This window comes from Teleopsis dalmanni, chromosome 2, assembly GCF_002237135.1.
Source record: "Teleopsis dalmanni isolate 2A chromosome 2, ASM223713v2, whole genome shotgun sequence".
NCBI lineage: Eukaryota > Metazoa > Arthropoda > Insecta > Diptera > Diopsidae > Teleopsis > Teleopsis dalmanni.
The window spans coordinates 211,618,000-211,636,749 of NC_051847.1; the positions used below are offsets into that span (position 1 = coordinate 211,618,000).

General features: G+C 30.1%; 1 protein-coding gene across 1 annotated transcript in view; it reads left to right on the forward strand.

Annotated features, from left to right (window-relative positions):
* Nucleotides 1–88: 88 nt before the first annotated feature.
* LOC119676685 (dynein heavy chain 5, axonemal-like) overlaps nucleotides 89–18,750 on the forward strand; it is an 18,944-nt gene continuing 282 nt past the window's right edge. The window contains exons 1-10 of the mRNA XM_038087940.1: nucleotides 89–1,653; nucleotides 1,793–1,961; nucleotides 2,025–2,177; nucleotides 2,257–2,549; nucleotides 2,619–3,111; nucleotides 5,990–6,179; nucleotides 6,325–6,481; nucleotides 12,696–12,791; nucleotides 12,979–13,035; nucleotides 15,499–15,631. Of these exons, the coding sequence (XP_037943868.1) occupies nucleotides 91–1,653; nucleotides 1,793–1,961; nucleotides 2,025–2,177; nucleotides 2,257–2,549; nucleotides 2,619–3,111; nucleotides 5,990–6,179; nucleotides 6,325–6,481; nucleotides 12,696–12,791; nucleotides 12,979–13,035; nucleotides 15,499–15,631 (3,304 nt within the window). The 5' untranslated portion in view covers nucleotides 89–90. The remainder of the gene's footprint in view (nucleotides 1,654–1,792; nucleotides 1,962–2,024; nucleotides 2,178–2,256; nucleotides 2,550–2,618; nucleotides 3,112–5,989; nucleotides 6,180–6,324; nucleotides 6,482–12,695; nucleotides 12,792–12,978; nucleotides 13,036–15,498; nucleotides 15,632–18,750) is intronic.

Sequence of the window (18,750 nt, forward strand, 5' to 3'; positions counted from 1 at the left end):
TATCTGAGTAGATATTTTGTTTAAATAAACTTCTATAAAAAAATGTATAGAACTTATAACATTATCACAATAATTTCTTCTTAGCTTGCTATGGACGATCTAGCCGGTGCCGAAGAGCAATTACGTGAACGAGAAGAAGCACTGCAAGCTGTTAAGAATCAGTACGACGAGGCAGTAGGTGAAAAGCAGCGTTTAACAGATGCAGCCAATGTATGCTTACGTAAGATGACTGCAGCTACTGCGCTCATTAATGGTCTCTCGGATGAAAAGCATCGTTGGACAAATCAAAGCAAAGAGTTTAAAATTCAACTGGGAAAGCTAGTTGGTGATGTGTTATTAGCTACCGGATTTCTTTCATATTGTGGTCCATATAATCAAGAGTTTCGTGCAAATCTGATTAAAACTTGGATGGGCATACTTAAGCACAAAAGCATACCATTTACCACAGGCTTAAATCTAATAAGTATGTTAGTCGACTCATCGACAGTGTCTGAATGGACTTTGCAGGGCTTACCAAATGATGAGTTATCAGTGCAAAATGCTTTGATAGCTACTAAATCAAGTAGTTACCCACTTTTAATTGATCCACAAACACAAGGCAAAATTTGGATAAAATCAAAAGAGGATCAAAATGAGTTACAAATCACATCACTTAATCATAAATATTTCCGTACACATTTAGAGGACTCTTTGTCATTGGGTCGTCCACTATTAATCGAAGATGTAGGCACAGAATTGGATCCCGTTATTGATAATGTGCTGGAGAAAAATTTTATTAAGTCTGGCAGTATCGAGAAGGTGTTGGTTGGTGATAAGGAATGTGATGTCATGCCTGGATTTATGCTATACATAACAACAAAATTACCGAATCCACCATTCAGTCCAGAAGTGAGCGCAAAAACTTCAATTATAGATTTCACAGTAACTATGCGTGGTTTAGAAGATCAGTTATTAGGTCGTGTTATATTAATGGAAAAATCAGAATTGGAAGCAGAACGTGTAGCACTCTTTGAAACTGTTATGCAAAATCAACGCAACATGAAGGAATTGGAAGGTAATCTATTGTATCGCTTAAGTTCCTCACAGGGTTCGCTGGTAGATGATGAGGCACTTATTGAGGTTTTGCGTGTAACTAAAACCACAGCTGAAGAGGTAAACCAGAAGTTAAAAATATCTGAAGTAACTGAAAGGAAAATTATGAAAGCACGTGAAGAGTTTCGTGCAGTGGCAGCAAGAGGCTCTATACTTTATTTTCTAATTGTTGAAATGAGTAATGTAAATGTAATGTACCAGAACTCTTTAAAACAGTTTTTAGTTATATTCAACAATTCTATTACAAAATCTACAAAATCAAGTGTCACTGAGGAGCGCATTAACATTATTTTACGTTATTTAACTTATGAAGTATATAAGTTTACCAATCGCAGTTTATATGAGCGACATAAGCAACTCTTTACATTGATGCTTGCCATTAAGATTGATTACCACAATGGCATCATCAGTCATGAGGAGTTCATGGCATTTATAAAGGGCGGTGCATCCTTGGATCTCAATGCTGTTACACCAAAACCTTTTCGCTGGATATTAGATATAACATGGCTTAATTTAGTTGAGATTAGTAAATTGGAAACATTTTCCAATGTACTAGAAATGGTAAGTAGGCTCTCGTACATTGTAGAGATATTGCAAACACAACCATTTTGAGTTAATAATATATGTACCATATTGTAAGATTTTTAGATATTTACGAACTCAACTTAACTTTCATTTTTTCTATTGTTAACAATTTTAGATTGAATTAAATGAGAAAGAATGGCGAGTTTGGTATGAAGCAGAGAAGCCGGAAAGTGAAGAAATACCCTGCGGTTACCAGATCTCTCTAGATGGTTTTCGAAAGTTACTATTAATACGTTCATGGTGTCCAGATCGTACTATTTCGCAGGCTAAACGTTATATTGAGGGTATATTAGATTTTTAAAGGAATTACTCAGTTGTTAATATCATTTTTCATCTAACTGAAACAGAATCACTTGGCTCCGAATATGGAGAAATGCAAATATTAGATCTTGAAGCTACTTGGCTTGAATCTGAACCGCGTACACCATTTGTTTGCTTATTATCTATAGGTTCCGATCCTACCACGCAAATTGGGGCATTAGCAAAACAGAAAACCATACGTAAGTAAAAATGATTTTAAAGCTAATTTGCTTTTTCAGCCACAGAAAAATCCCATTAATAAGCTGCTTTCGTACACAGCACTTAAAAGCGTTTCAATGGGTCAAGGTCAGGAATTTCATGCGCGCAAAATGATATTGGAATCAATGGCTGGTGGTGGTTGGGTATTGCTACAAAATGTACACCTTTCGCTACCATTTTGTGCGGAAATTATTGATATGTTAGTCGAGACAGAACACATTGATGAAACATTTCGCATGTGGGTCACAACAGAGCCGCATACAGATTTTCCAATTGGTTTGTTGCAAATGGCAATTAAATTTACGAATGAACCACCACAAGGCATAAGGGCAAGCATGAAGCGTAGTTATCAGGTATATGGCTCGTTAGTCAAAATTTGTTTACATTGCAAACGTTTTTATGCGCAAATTTGATATTTACAGTCGTTCACTCAAGATTTTCTTGATTACACTTCCGCACCACAATGGCCACCGCTGCTTTACACTGTCGCTTTTTTACATACCATAGTGCAGGAGAGACGAAAATTTGGCCCACTTGGTTGGAATGTCCCATATGAGTTTAACCAAGCTGATTTTGCTGCTAGCGTGCAATTCGTACAAAATCATCTTGATGAAATGGATCCCAAGAAGGGTGTCTCTTGGCAGACATTAGTATACATGATTGGTGAAGTGCAGTATGGCGGACGTGTAACTGATGACTTTGACAAACGTCTGCTGACAACATTTACAGCTGTTTGGTTTTGTGAGGCTTTGTTGACGAATTCTTTTGAGTTTTATAAAGGATATAAAGTACCAAGCACAAAGAATTTACAAGGATTTATTGATTATATTAATAGCTTACCAGCTTATGATACGCCAGAAGTTTTTGGCTTGCACTCAAATGCGGATATTACATATCAGATTAATTCAGCGAAAGGTAAGTGGCAAAAATACAAGCAAGTTTAACTACAGTTGATATATGGAACACGTGTAGCTATTTTGGGAAAAACGAATCACTGTACTTTGACTTACTTTACGTTTTGAATCCCAATACTGTCGGTTCTATTATTCTCTCATTTTTTGGGTTATTTAAAAATATTTTTGTTTAAAGCTAAAAGTGCACCACATGACAGAACGAAACGAATAAAAAAGGTTCTTATGTGGAAATGAGGGTTAAGTTGATAAAAATGATGTGTCGACTAAAGTGGGTACTCAACCAAGCATTATTTACAGCATTTACAAAACAGACTTATTAGGTTCACATACACTTATACAATGGAGTGAAAACTAACTAGTGAACTGCAATATTTTAAGGTTAGAACATATTTTCGATTTCATAGTAAAAATTAGAGATATTTAAAAGATGCTAAGTTTTTTTTCAATTATTAACATATACAAAAAAAGATGATGCAGCATTTTTAAATCTATTAAATTGCAGACTCTACAGATAGTAGAAGAATTTAGAAAGAACTGATATAATAAAAAACAATAAATATTTTTTATGTATTAAATCAATATAAAAATACTTGTAAATAATTATAGTACTTATAATACTTACAATGCTTATATCGATTAATTAAAATATAACGAATCAACATATTCATCAGAATTGCTTCAAGATTCCCATGACTATTTAAGGGGGTATGATGTGTAACAATTGGTTTTTAAATTAACCAAACTTAAAGCTACTTTATTTGTGCGGTGGCAACGCGTTTCTTGATGAGAATTTTGTTTCATCAGTGATAACAGTTGGTACATTGTCCAAGTGTTAAGGTCATGGTTGCATTGTTGATATTGCTTCTGTATTTCTAATTGTGGACATTGCAGTGTCATATGCAAATGTGGTTACAATCAAATTTACGAGTGATGATATATCGAAAGTGTACAGTAGGAAAAATTATTTTTATGTTTGCTACGGAGCAATCGGTTGGTCAAGTAAGTTCTAAAATATTTTACTAGTGGGCCAAGGTTCCGGATCAAACCTTATTAAATGTGAAAGCTGTTTCCAGAAATACAGAAGGCCAAATTTTTCATCTTCTAGGTATTTTTCGATAATATATAATATACTTTTTATATCTGTTATCCTTTTTATTCTTTTTATTTTATTATTGTTATTCTTTTTATTTCAGTTTTTCCTTTAATATCTGTTATTATTTTTATTCTTATATTTGTAAACAATTGTTCGCTTGTTGAATACTTCATCTGAAAACTGTTCTGATGGATTAGGTGAAGATTTGATCTTTGATTAATAAACGTAACTAATAAACGTATCGCATACAAGGACAGTAATAGTTATCATAAAAAAAAAAATCACATTTTATTATCATTCGCATTTTAAAATAAAACTCAAAAAATAATAATTAAATTTGCTTTATATTACATTCCTCAAAAATAATTATTTTATGTGCATTTTATTTTTTCGCGCAAAGGAAAAAATTCTGCTTTTTATTTTAAAACGCACTAATAACTGTTACTTTTGCGTCATAAATATGAAAGTCATGAATAACTGGAAATTTCTGCTGAATATTTTTAAAACGTAATATAAAATGCAATTTTCATACAAATTAGTTGTTTTTGTGATTCCCTACAGTTACATTTGCGCGAAAAAATAAAAAGCACAAAAATAAAGCAAATTTAATTATTATTTTTTTAGTTTTATTTTAAAATTTTTATATATTACATATAAAATATATTAATAATATTGAGGATAAAAGTTGTTAGAATGATAACTCTATACTTAAATATGAGTTTAGACAACTTTTTGTCGCTGCTTTTTTCACTAAAAATTTTGAAAGAACTGTTATTTTCGGTCCCTGATCGCATAAGTTATCTTACAAATACTTTTGGTATTATACATAATAATATTTTTCTTTATAATAAAGTTACATATAATGGGTTATTTGGTTTGTTGACGATGTTGACTTGTGTTACATTGCAACAGGTGAAAAATATATAATAATAGCATTGCGTTTTAATTTATTTAGAATTAAATTTGATCTAGCAGTCAAAATCTAAAAACTTTTTTCACTTGTTTTTTATTACGTACTCTTACACAGAAACTTGATATAATTGTTTATAGGTGACATTATCATCAGATCTTTTTATTTCCATACTGTCCTTGATTGTTTTTTTGAACCAAGTTTAACTGAAAAACTCTATTGATTACAGTAGGTTAATTCATAGTGCATAGTTACTTTCACTGATAATGTGAAGATTTCGGTTATTAATTTCTTAGTTATTAAAGTGACCCGTTTTATAATATAACTATGTGTGTCATATAATTAAAAGATATAGTAATAGTGAAAATCGTTGAAGTATTCTCAGATTATAATATTAGATATATACGTGAACCGTAGTCTTGTTTTTGTGCATATAACGCATAATTTGCTTTACAAGTTCAATGTGTCGGTAATCAGAAATGTACTACCAAAATTTCGCGAATCTTCGCTTAATAAAAGGTTATGTATGTATTTTTTATTTTCCATTTCATATTTACAGAAGTTGCAGTTTGCATGCTATATTATAGATTTTATATATGTTAAATATTTGTTAATTTACTAAGCATTAATTTTTTAGTACTTTAAATTTAATATCTCTAATATGCTAATGCTTTAATTTAAACAAATTTAATTTGACTACTGAATTCAATGGCGTAAAGTGCACACGATTGACCTCATCCAACAAACCGTGTTGATAGAATAAATTTGGGTTATAACGCCATAAAAACGAGGCACGCCTACACGAAACAATTAGGCGAATTTTCAAAACTCTGATAAATTTACACGACGCTTTTGTTATTAATTTTATTAAAACAGGCATTTTGGATACAATTTTGAGCGTACAACCCAAAGAGGGCGGTGGTGGTGGTGGCGAAACACGGGAGAGTATTGTATATCAATTGGCTGATGACATGCTGCGAAAGCTACCGGCACAGTACAATGCATATGAGGTGCGTGAGAACCTGACGCGGATGGGCATTTTACTGCCAATGAACATTTTCCTTAGGTACGTATCCTTAGGCACACATGTGCACATGAGTCTCGATGCTTCGGTATTCGGTATGAAACATGGATGCACGTATTCAGTTTATTAAGTATCTTTGTTCAGTAATAATTTTCAATTATTGATGAATTGATTAAAATTTTAATAGGCAAGAGATCGATCGCATGCAAAAAGTTATTAAAAGAGTGCATTCGTGCCTGTGTGATTTGAAATTGGCAATTGATGGCACAATTGTAATGAGTCCCGCACTGAAGGAGTCCTTAGATGCTATGTACGATGCGCGCATACCAGAAAGTTGGATGAAGGTGAGATTGCTGCTTCTGATATAGATTGTAAGCAAATTGAAAATATTTTCTATATTAAATTGAGTTTCGTGACAAAATGCAATGCAGCATAAAAGTACACTAAGTGGCGCTTATTGAAAATTGTTATTGTTGTGCTTTAAGTGCAGTGCCATGTGTGTAGGTTTATATTGATTGTACTGTACTGCACTTCTACTACTTCCTCAAATTCATCTTTGATTTGAAGTTTCAATCGAAAATCAAACTTTTGATATTTGCAGGTAATTTTTGTGCTATTTTAAGTATAAAATGCGTGTAGCTGCACATGTACTCTGTGGCTGTGCAACACGTGCAAAATCGAGCAACAAAAAATATCGTAGTTAAGATTAGAATAAGGATCACAAAGATGTTATTAATATGTTAGGGAGTTCATTTTGGTTGTAGGTGATACGTAAGGTTTATATAAATTTTGCTCTTTGTTATTAAAATCATTATTAATGTACAGGTAAGTTTATGTTTAAATAAACATATTTTTAATATCTGACATAATTATTTTGAATACTCTTAGCTTGATTAACGTCAGAGAATAGATAAATTATAAAAATTACCCGATATCGTCACATATCTCTGTTTGAGATTAGAACAAAATGTGACATATCAAATTATTAGGAATACTATAAACTCTTTTCAGTTTTTACTGTTTAAACTGAATCATTAAAATTGATTAATTATAAGTGCATTAAGTACGCTATCGATGTGAGTAGATCAAGGTTCACACTGGACTGTAGTGCCAAATAAGAAGAAGATCATATATCATATGGAGTTTTATTTGATATTGCCAAAAGTTTGTTTATTAGTATATGTGTAAATTAATCATACAAATTAATGATTTAGAATTACATTTTTTATATGTGTGAAGGATATAATAGTTTAAAGAGATAAAGAAAGGATATATATTTTAGAGGAGTAATAAAATTATTTGTTTAAAATATTCCGCTTTTATAATAAAGCATACCTCTTACTAATAAAATAATAAATAATAAAATAAAATAATAAAACACGGGGGATTTTAGTGAGTGGATTCGAATCATATAGCCATTGATTAACAAAATTTTTAGAAGTTATTTACTGGTATTCTGTGTTTATTTTATCCACTTCAAATTATCCTACTTTTTATATTATGCAGAGCAGTTTCAAGTTTGAGAAATACTGTTGCAATGGTAGCTCTACTATTTCGCTGTTATGTCGTCCATTGTTGAAAAATGTTGTCCTTTGAGTGTCTTTTTTAATTTGTAAATAAAAAATGTTGAAGAGTGTCACGTTTAAATGTTTTTTGTCGCCACGAACTGTTAGATACGCAAAATGGTGTTCAGTAGTTTGAGAACAAATATTGCTGTCACACATTTCATGTCCTAAACATTAGTAAAAATCATTTTAAATGATTAGTGTGACATTCTTATTTTTTCCGCAACCTCTTTAAATGGTAGGTTTTTTTTCAAAAACAATCTGTTATGATGTCTGAACATATTATCACTTTTACTATCTTTCACTATTAAACTGTTTATGATATTTGTACAGTATTAAAGGGAAAGACATTATTTAATATTTTTACAAACCAATACATCTTCAATAGCCAAACGCATTAGTGTATGTTTTGCTAATTCGTATGTTAAGTATAAAATAAGCTTGGCTATTGCATGTTAGTTAGTATGGTACATACATTACTAACAGTGCAACCAATACATAACAATTAACTCAAAAAACAACGCGCGCAGTTTGAAATTTTTTGATAATTCTGGATTACACCATGTATAGTAGTAGTATTGCGATCGACAAAGTTGTAACTAAACTTATGAACTTCGTAAATCTATGGAATCTAAGTTCTCCTATATGACTTTTAATTTCTTCTTGACTTTACTTTAATTGCTTACGTGTCAGGAAAAATTTTACATATTTTCTAATATATAAACAAATACAGTTCCATATGTTTCATGAAGTAATACTCAGTTGATTTATCATCTTAATATAAATATAAATAGTAATAATATAAAAATAGTCCTCTATATGCGATAAAGTAATCCTCAAGTGTGTGAAGAAAAATATTTGAATTAATAAAAGCTGTATGACACTCTGTTCTCTGAATCGTGCTGTTTTTTTATGAGACTTACATTTTATTGTGTTAAAAATGCTAGAATTATGAAAAGGATTTCGCAGGACCCAAAATATTTTCATTTAAAATAACTTAATTTTAACCTTGTTAACACAATGTAACAGGTTTAATCCTTGATTAATTGCTTTTTATGGGTTAACTGATTCATTCAAATTTAGCTTTAAGTTCTACAATAAAAAATGGATATTTTTTGTTGTCCTGTTTTGTTTTTTGCTGTGGTCAATTTACAATTTTCCTCGCAATTAGTTTACATTCTAAATTCTTTCAATTTATTTCAAATTCAAATCCTTCATCACCTTTACGGCACAATTTCAATAAATTTTTTTATTGCTTTCAATATAAATTTTCCATTCACCTTTTTGATAAGTTTATTGATGTGTACTAATCCAAAACGTGAAACGTGGCTAAGTGTTTCAATTCATTTTTTATATCCTTCAACAGCTTTTCATATATATTGGCAAGGTCCTTTGTGGAGTGTTCTTCAGATTTTATTTGCTTTAACGCCCACAATGAGTCGCTTCATTACATATAACCGAAAAGGAAGAAATGGATGTTATATTTTTTAAAATTTTTTTAACAAAATTATTTTTTCTGATGAGGAACGGAGATTATAGCGGGTAGAAAAATTCTCATGATTTTTATATTTTTTACAAATAAATTAATTTTTTTTTTATTTATTTATTTTGGTTGAAGTGTTAATATTTGTGCAAATAATTGTATTCCTTTGAGGTTTTGTTAAGCATTTCAATTTATGCGTTACCGCATATCAAACTCAAAGGTGTATTCATGTATTCACAGACGTGTAAGTAATATTTTTTTTAACTTACGAATGAAATTCCCTTCAAACTGAACTTTCAGATATATTTTTTCCCACAAAGCACATAGTATTTCACTTACTTGTTGCTACAAAAACTGTTAGTAGGTAGTAAAAATGTTGGCCTGCGGTTAAATGTACTACAAAATGATTTTAAAAAATGCTTAATATGCTTGATGGAGGTCCTTTTTTCTTCCTTTCGTTTCTTCCTGGTATTTGGTCAATTTGCTCACAAAGCGAACGAATGCAACAAGTGTTACTACCAATAATAAACATAATTTAATGAGCCAGTAACATTTACAACTTCATGCATAAATCATTCGCTGCTCACATTGATGGAGTGCATGTATGGGTACTTTGGGGGTCAATAATAGCTCTAGTACGCAATTACTTCCTCAAAATAAATGTTTTATTTACGTCACGTACCTCAAAGTAATTAATTTGAAATGTTTGCAGCTGAAGACTTTACAAGTTGTTAACATTTTCGGCAATTTCCTTGTAAGATATATTAACATGATTATTATTTTTACTTTTCGAGTCAAGCCCATTTATTTTTTATATACTTCCTTTCGTATTTCTTAATATTTATAGCATTGCGAACAAATTTACTTTGTAACTTATCAGAGGCTAAATATGTACTTCGAATTGCAAAAACTATACAATTTTTGGTTGGCTTCTGCTGAAAATAGCAAGTTTTTAAGGAAAACTTTATTAATATTTCATAATAATCAATAAAACTGTTCAAATAGATAGAAGTCCTTTAATAAATATGTCAAATTAGTTACACTTATCTAACTGGTGTATATATCAGTAGACTTTTTGGTAGTCAGAATTGCTGAGTTGACATGCGGTCAGTTAGGTGAGCGAACTTTTATTCAATTTCTACATAGTAAAGAGGTTTCGAAAAGTAGTGAATTGCAACAAAAAAAATTTATTTTTACAATTCCTGTATCTCCCATTGGAGCACAGGGCCTCTATTTTTTTTGAGGCTATAAAGCAAATAATATACCTTAAAGAATATACTGCAAAATAATACAAATACAATAATTGTACATAAGCTATTTAATAAGAAATTTTAAATTTCATACAAAAGGTAGTTTGAAATTTGCTGCATTAAATGAATTAATATTAAAACAAATTATACTAATTTTTTTGCTTATACGTAAAGATTTTAAAGGTTTTGCGTCAGAATCTGATTAAAATAATTTTTTAACTAATGCTTTTAAAATTACTTTTAGTAATTTCGTGATTCGAAAGAGATCAATTGATTTTTTGTATTTACAAAACAAAAAATCAAAAATGCATCTTATCTCCGAGTTACTCTAAGTGAAGCTCACGGGGACTCTGCTCTATCATATCCAGCAATAAGATAGGGATGGAGAATTTGAAAGATGTCAATTGGTTTTTTGTACTTACAAAAAAAAAATCGCAGTTGCATCGCAGAGTAACTCTTAGTGAGGCTTACGAGGACTCTGTTTTATCATACCCAGCAATAAAAAAAAAGAATAGAGAAGTAGTGTTTTTAGTCAGTTAATAAGAAAAATTCCATATGATGAAAACATCAAAAAAAAAGCGTCCAAAATATTTATCAAAAGGGAATAAGTAGTCATCAAATAAAAATAAAAATGGTTACTAAGGCTGTGATGTTTCAATTAATCACATTACAAAAATACTGCTTTAGATATTTTCGTCGCATTTGATTGAGCTTGAAATGAAAATGCAAACTATTCCACATTTCTTAGACACTTTTAGGAAATCAGGATGGATGTTTTATAGTCCATAAATTAAACAACAATATTAAAGTTAATTAAAAAACAAGTGGCAAAATAAGATGACAGTGGAAACTGTTTTGTTAGTTGTTAATGGGTACTGTTTTCTAGGATGAGAATGACCTGTAGCTGATTTTCCCGGAACATGGTAGTAAAATAACTAATGTTTTCATGAATCATTATAAGATATGACATTAAATTATCAATGCTCCCATTTATAAGAGAGGCATCTTTGGCTTTATCAAGACAATGCACTGACTAACACTTCAGCAGTCGTCATTACTAAGACTGACGTATAGCGTTTCGAAATAATAGATAATAGTCTTTATTTACTAAATTCTTCAGAACTACCTAGACATGTACTAAATTAGTTAAAGAAAATGACTCGTTAACTGAACTACTTAAAGAAGTGTATTCATTGCTAAGTGCTTTATTATAGTACTAAATTTATTTTTGAGTAATATGCATTAAAATTGTTATAAATATGATTTTATTATAAAAATAAGGTTGTAATTTATTGTGTTGAATACACATCTTTTAATATAAAAGCTTATTAATAATTTAAAATAAATGGGTAATTTGTTGGAATTTTTCAATAAATATTGAACTAATTGTGTTTATATATACTGATGGAAAAACTTAAAACTTTGCTGGAAATTAATAATAAAGCAAATAGCAACGTTCACTTCGAAATATTTTTCTGAGTCTTGTAAACAAAGTAAAATGAATTTATTGTATAAAAATATTTAATTATATTAAATAATCACATCTTCTATTAGTACTGAAGAATAATACGAGTACAATAGTTGTGCTGTATATATCAAACAAAAGTTACTTTGAAGTATTTCGATAAGTTAATCGATGGTAATCACAAACATATTAAAAGAGTTACTTAAATGTTTTTCAGTAAATCTATTCATAAAGGACATTTTCTTTAAAAGAAAGCAATTGTTTTAACTTTTTTTTCATTTTGAATTTAAGATTATTTTCCATATTAATTTAAAAAACATTTTGCTTTCTCTTTTATAACTACACACCTACCTGAGATTTGTCATTATAACTTCTAATGGCCAATTTAAAAGTTTTGAAATTTCTTTAAAAATTTTTTTTTAAACAAAAACATTGAATTTAATTGTTTTTTTATACAAAATATTTTTCCTCTTTATTTTTAAATTTTTTGCGATTTCTTTTTAAAAACTGTCACAGTTTTACTGAAATAATTAATATTTTAAATCTTTAATCACTTGAATGAGGACAAAGTGCAAAATATTTCGAATTTCGTATATTTTTTGCTTATTTGTAAGGAAAAAAAGAAAAACTATTAAATATCTGAAGTATGAAATTCAAACAATTTTAAGGACATTTTCCCAACAAAAGTTAAGTTTCATCGCAGCTGCCCAACAACCAAAAACATTTTTAAATGTGTGTCAAAAGCTCACATAAAGTTATTTTATTTACTTGCGACTTTAACATTGTCATCCGCAGATATCCTGGGAGTCAACAACATTGGGCTTTTGGTACACTGAATTGTTGGAGCGAAATGGACAATTTCGTACTTGGATTTCAACGGATCGGCCAAAAGTAAGTAACGCACAATATTCCGACTGTTTTTCCTTAAAAGAATTTAATTTCTTTTAAAATATTTTAATTTTTCTGTTGACAGTTGAAGTTCATTTAACAATACCGCTAATTGGTTTTTATATTTAAAAAGCTATCCTCTTTTCTCTCTTTTTCATAATCTGTTGCACATTTTAATTGACAATAAAAGGTTTTCTGGATGACAGGATTCTTTAATCCACAAGGATTTTTGACCGCCATGCGACAAGTGAGTAATACGTTTTTGTTGTAAAATTATTTTAAGTAAAACGTGAACAAATGTTCAAATCCTTTTAAGCCTTACTTTTCATCAAAAGTTGGCGAGTGCATGGAATGCCTGTCTGAATTGTCAGAGTTTTAAGGATTACATATTTCAAATATTTCTTAATTCTTTAGGGAACAATTCTATCCAATTAAATGGGCTTTAAGTTTTGGCAATAATTGTTTAAGTGAAATTAAAGTCGTCTTAAGTTTTGTCAAAGTTGATAAATACAGAAAATTGCGTCTGGTTGGATTAAGTGATTTGGAAAGTTTGGCCGGAGTTGATGTTCAAATTTACAAAGTAAACTATTCAAGCAATTATTAATTCTTCTTAATCATTTTATTGAATTGAATTATTGAAACGGATCTAGTTAGATAATTTCTATTAAATAAGTTTGGGTTATTTGTTTAACTTTTTGAGAAACGAGAAAGCAAATTACATTCATTCATTTTGGGTGCTGAAAACTAGAAGAATGTTAAAATATACAACTTAACATTATAAATCTGTTATAGGTTGATACAAAAATCATAATTAACTAATCAAGCGTTTTGTTAACTGGTTACTGAAGTTTTTTGCAAAATGATATGATTGGATAAACTAGAAATTGAAATTATTATTGGTACTAGAAAAATATTGCACATAATCACTTAAACCAAAAGGAAAAATTATTTAATATCATTAATCCCTTTTTTAGATTTTTCCAAAATTCTATTAGTGAGATTTTTTATGACGGACCTATTCGCATATAACTAAGTTTGGTGCCATAGCAAAGTACACAGTGTCTTAATAATATTGGCTAAAGTTTGTGGTCTCCAAACTTTTAGGTCTAAAAAAATTTAGGTCTAATAGTCTTCAAAGTTTTCATTATAAATATCGCAACCAGGCGCAGGATTCTTTCTTTGGCTTAAAGTATGCTTTATTACTGCAATCCACAACGCCAAAGCAACATAAAATAAGATTGTTTCGACTAATGCTGTGAAACATCAACACAACAGTACTGGAGATAGTCGTTAGGATATGATAGGAAAGAGACAGGGTACCGTCTATAATTGATCTTTTGTGCTGCTACAGACACTAATCGAACAAAAGACATTCCGTCCTTCCAATAAAAGCCAAAATGACAGCCGTTGAGGACCTCCTAGTGTCAGAATGGGAAAGTAATTCTCGACCTAGTGATTTCCTCTTGTCTGGGCCAGGACAGTTACAGAGAATGTAACTGAAAGGTGTCTCGTCTGCCGTGGTGACCCGAAGATAGTCGTTACATTTGGTGAATTAAGAAAGATGAAGGTTTTATATGCACGAAATTATTCGCAAATATCCTATAAAACTTTTGTCTAATATAACTTTATCTTACATTTTTGCTTTAAATTTAATAATAACTCATTCAAGAGTATAAAGATTTGACAAATCCAAAGCTAACTTTTCAAATTGATTTATTATTAAGTACGAGTAAATTTTTTCATTAAGATTCATCAAAGGATCTCTTATAAGAATAGAAAAATTAATTAAAATCATTACACAATTTTAGCAAAAGAATTTGTTAAGCGAACGGCTTTACTCAAATCAGTTTAATAATTTCTTATGAAAAGATAAAATACTTGAGTTCACACCTGAGTAAAGTTCTTATGTATGCAAGTCGTGCTGTGCGAATAAAAGAAAATTTTTCTCATACAGAAAAGAAAGCTGAGAACATGTAAAGGATAAATTATATTTTTTTTTATAAAAAGCCCACGTACCAGCGTGAATTCTATTAATAAACAAAGAATAACGAATTTAATAATAATTGTATTGACCCTTATGGCAAACTGCTTTTGCAGCATACATTGGGTACAATATAGTATATAAGCACCTAGAATCTCCTACTGATTATGATGTTAGTGCCACCATACACCGTCATTAAACTACTTTCTTGTGAGAAAAAGCATAGAAAAGTTAGTGGTATAGAAATAAATGTTCTACTGTATGGCAGAAGATAGCCTAAAGCACTTAATACACAGGATACACAGGATGTACAAGTAGACAACACTTACTATAAACACAGTTTGCTCTGCATGCATTTGTTTATAAATCAAAGGTATAGCAAAGGTTATCTACGCAAATGTTAGTTGACGCAAAAACTGTTCCATGTTGCATGCCTACTTAAACTTTGCATATTCTGTGACCATAAATACAAATATTGAAATCCTTATTAAAGCCATATATATATCCCAGCCGTACTAGTCACGGCACTATACACCAAAAGAAACAAAACGTAACACACTTCAATATAAATTTTCCGCAATTTTTATATTTTTGCGTTTTTCCTATTTTATTCTTCATACGCCACCGCTGCCATCGCTGCCACCATTGCCGCCGCAATCGGTAACAAACCGGCATGCATCCTTTGAACGTGAAACGTCGCATAAAATGTAATTATCGTGGGAATAAAAGGAAGTAACACGAGCACATAAAGGTTGGGCTCTCGACTCCGTGGTGTTGCAAAACCAAATAACACGTTACAACAAAGAGGACATAACCGAGTATCCAACGGAGGGTGTATACGTGCATGGACTATTTCTCGAAGGTAAGTTTTCAAATCTTTACCTAAGAGTGTGGTTCCTTCTGCGTTTGGTTTTTATTTGATTATTATTACAGTTTTTTATTATTCCAATATATATGATTTTTTTGTATAATTATTTTGTAAATAAACTCATGTTTTTGTGCATTGAGGCGCTACAAATATGAACTTTTGCTTTTAAAAGTATTTGTGGTTAATAGAAAAATTTTATCTTTATTTTTTTTGATTGACAAATGTTGTCACAAAGATATATTATATATAAGAAAAACTGGAGTGAGTTTTGTACTCTTTGTAAGAGTACAAAGAGGCAAAGTATAATGCATTGTTGTCATTTATATAATGTGTAGTAAATTAATTAATAGGTATATTGCCTTAAAGAGACTTAAGGTATTTTATGGCTCAAAGTCTCTGCTAGTTCCAAAAATCGTATTAAGTATAATTAATAACAATAGGTACAACAATAAGGTACAAGATTAACTCTATGAATAGCATGGCACTTTGTTCTAGTAAAATTTTATAACGATATCAAAATTCATTTCCTTATTATTATATGATTGAAGATCGATGCAAATATGAATACATATAGGCGTATAAGAATAAGAAAGAACAGGGTACTAGCTCCCATTTGAGCAGAGCACCGCGACCACTTTTGTGCTACATAGGCGTATAGACTGTTGGCTTTTAGGCTTGTATTCACAACATTAATGAAATTATCCATACCAATTATAAATTGGTTATGTTCTTAGCATGAGCTAGCTTTCGTAAGTATATGTGTTAGTGATATCAGTATTCATTCCTCCATTTTTATATGCCTAGAAATCAATTTAAATATTAAGATCGCTGCCATTACGCTTATATTTATAACAAATGATAAATAAAAAGAATTCGCATTTTTAGGGATACATTTTTATAAAATTATATCAGCCTTAAGATGTATTGTGTTCACTTCATAGGCTTTGAGTAATCCTTTCAATTCTAGTTCCCTAATAAATAGTAGTTTTTGTCGTATTTTTAACGAGATTTAATCCATTATAGGGTGTTATGTGTATTTCAAGTGTTTCTATAACTAACATATTAGTGGAGAGCACTTTCTCAGCATGTGCTGAGAGAGCTTCTCTTGCTCTTTGCAAAACCCGCAGAGTCCATTAGAAATGCTTCCTAGTTTATTTTATTGATAGTTCAATTTATAGTGTCATATCAAAATTACTGTGTAAATTGTTAAGTTGTTCTTAGTTAAGTTTAAATCTAATTATATTGAACTAAGTCGTACGGAATGTGAAAAGCATCGTAGATTTAGTAGGGTAGTGGAGATAACAGTAACAGTAGTAGTAGGGCAACATTATTCATTTGCAGAATATGGAAGGATTTTGGTCCTGGAAGTACGGCTGCTAAACACTTTCTTGCAAGGTAGTTTTTTTTTTATTTTGTTTTAATGTCGGTATGTGTCAGATACAATACAATTCATACCTGATCATTTTGTCCAAATATGTTCAGTTTTTTGAAATTTGAGTGTCTTGATAACTGCCAGGCTAGAAGGTAAGATGACTACTTGTTTTGTCCAAGTATTTTATGTTTTTTGAGATTTAAGTGCCTTGATAACTAACTGGCTAGAAGGTAAGGTGACAATGTTTAAAATAAACTACACACACCATCGATTTGAGTGCATTTCATTGAAAGTTGGTAGTTTTTTAACTGTGTATTCGGATTATTTTCTTAAATTTAACAAAAAACAATAATACCCTATTAATACCGCATGATTTATTAAAATTACTGAATGTAAATATCCTTTATAAAAATATTATTTAGAAAATTCTTAATAGAATATATCCTTTGGGTTCAACCTCTTCAAATACTAAATAAATAAACGATGGCTAATACGCATTTAATATAGATTTGTGCATTTGTAAACTTTTTCCCAAAAAAAGTATGAGTAGTTTGTCAAATGGTAGTTTATGACATTATTTATTTAATATTAGACAATAAGTCAACAACTATGTAAGAAATATGTAACAATATTTACATAACTAGAGAAAACCCGGTCTGCCCATTAAATTATCTAACCTGAAGCTAAATTGATTTCCGTTTGTGTTGAAAGCTGAAGCAACATTTTTGACATCAGATACAACTGCGATTATATCTACATTACCTAATTTATTGTAAATATAAAGTGAAGGTAAATTCTGAGTGTAGGATATAATCACACGTAGTTATATTTGTTTACATATAGGCTGAAAGTTTTATTTATTTAGGACTAACATCGCTGGTTAAAGTTTATACTAAGCAACCTTTATTTCAACCTTTATGGTCTCTGGGATATGTAGTAACAAGGATAATTTCACTTATACTGCGGGTTCAAATATTTTCATATTAAAATGTTTATTTTTAAGTGCAGCATTACAATTTGTTTAAGTGACTTAACTGACAGACACTAAATGCATAAATTCTTAAAAGAAGTAAAAAGTATAAAGTTTTTATTTCGAAGACATAATGTCATAGACTTTTAGTTTACCATTGTGTATTATCTTACAGTGACAGTTAGTTTTGTTACTAATGGCAAAAACTTTGGTGCAATATAAAAGAAGTGCACACTTTAGGCAATTCAAAGATAACGATAACACTATTAATATTTATTTTTTTTCTACATATTTACACAAAAAAGGAATTTTTACTTTTATGCAAGGTTAATTTGAGAAGTTTACAAATATTAAAAAAATCGGAGTAATTACAGGAGTTCAATACTTCTCTTGATGTGTCTGGGCGTAAAGGAAGGACCTCTTCTAAAATCGATAAGCTTTAGTAATAAAAAAGGTAGTTGGAAAATCAAGAAACAAATATTTCAAACACGATTTATCTGACAAATATAAAAACAAATTTTGAAATTATTAAAATAATTTAGTCTTAAAGTTCAGCTAAGTTTAAATTTATAATATTCTGATAAATGTACTTCCCATGCAAGAAGTTGTACATAGGCTGTACGTTAACATGATATACGATATGTTGAATTTTAACTGATAAGAATTAGATTTCCTTTTCTCTCTGCTACTTCTCATTTAATGAATAGTTTAGTTCATTTATTTTGGAATTTGCGAATGTTATATCAATAACATTATTGTCAATAATTAGTA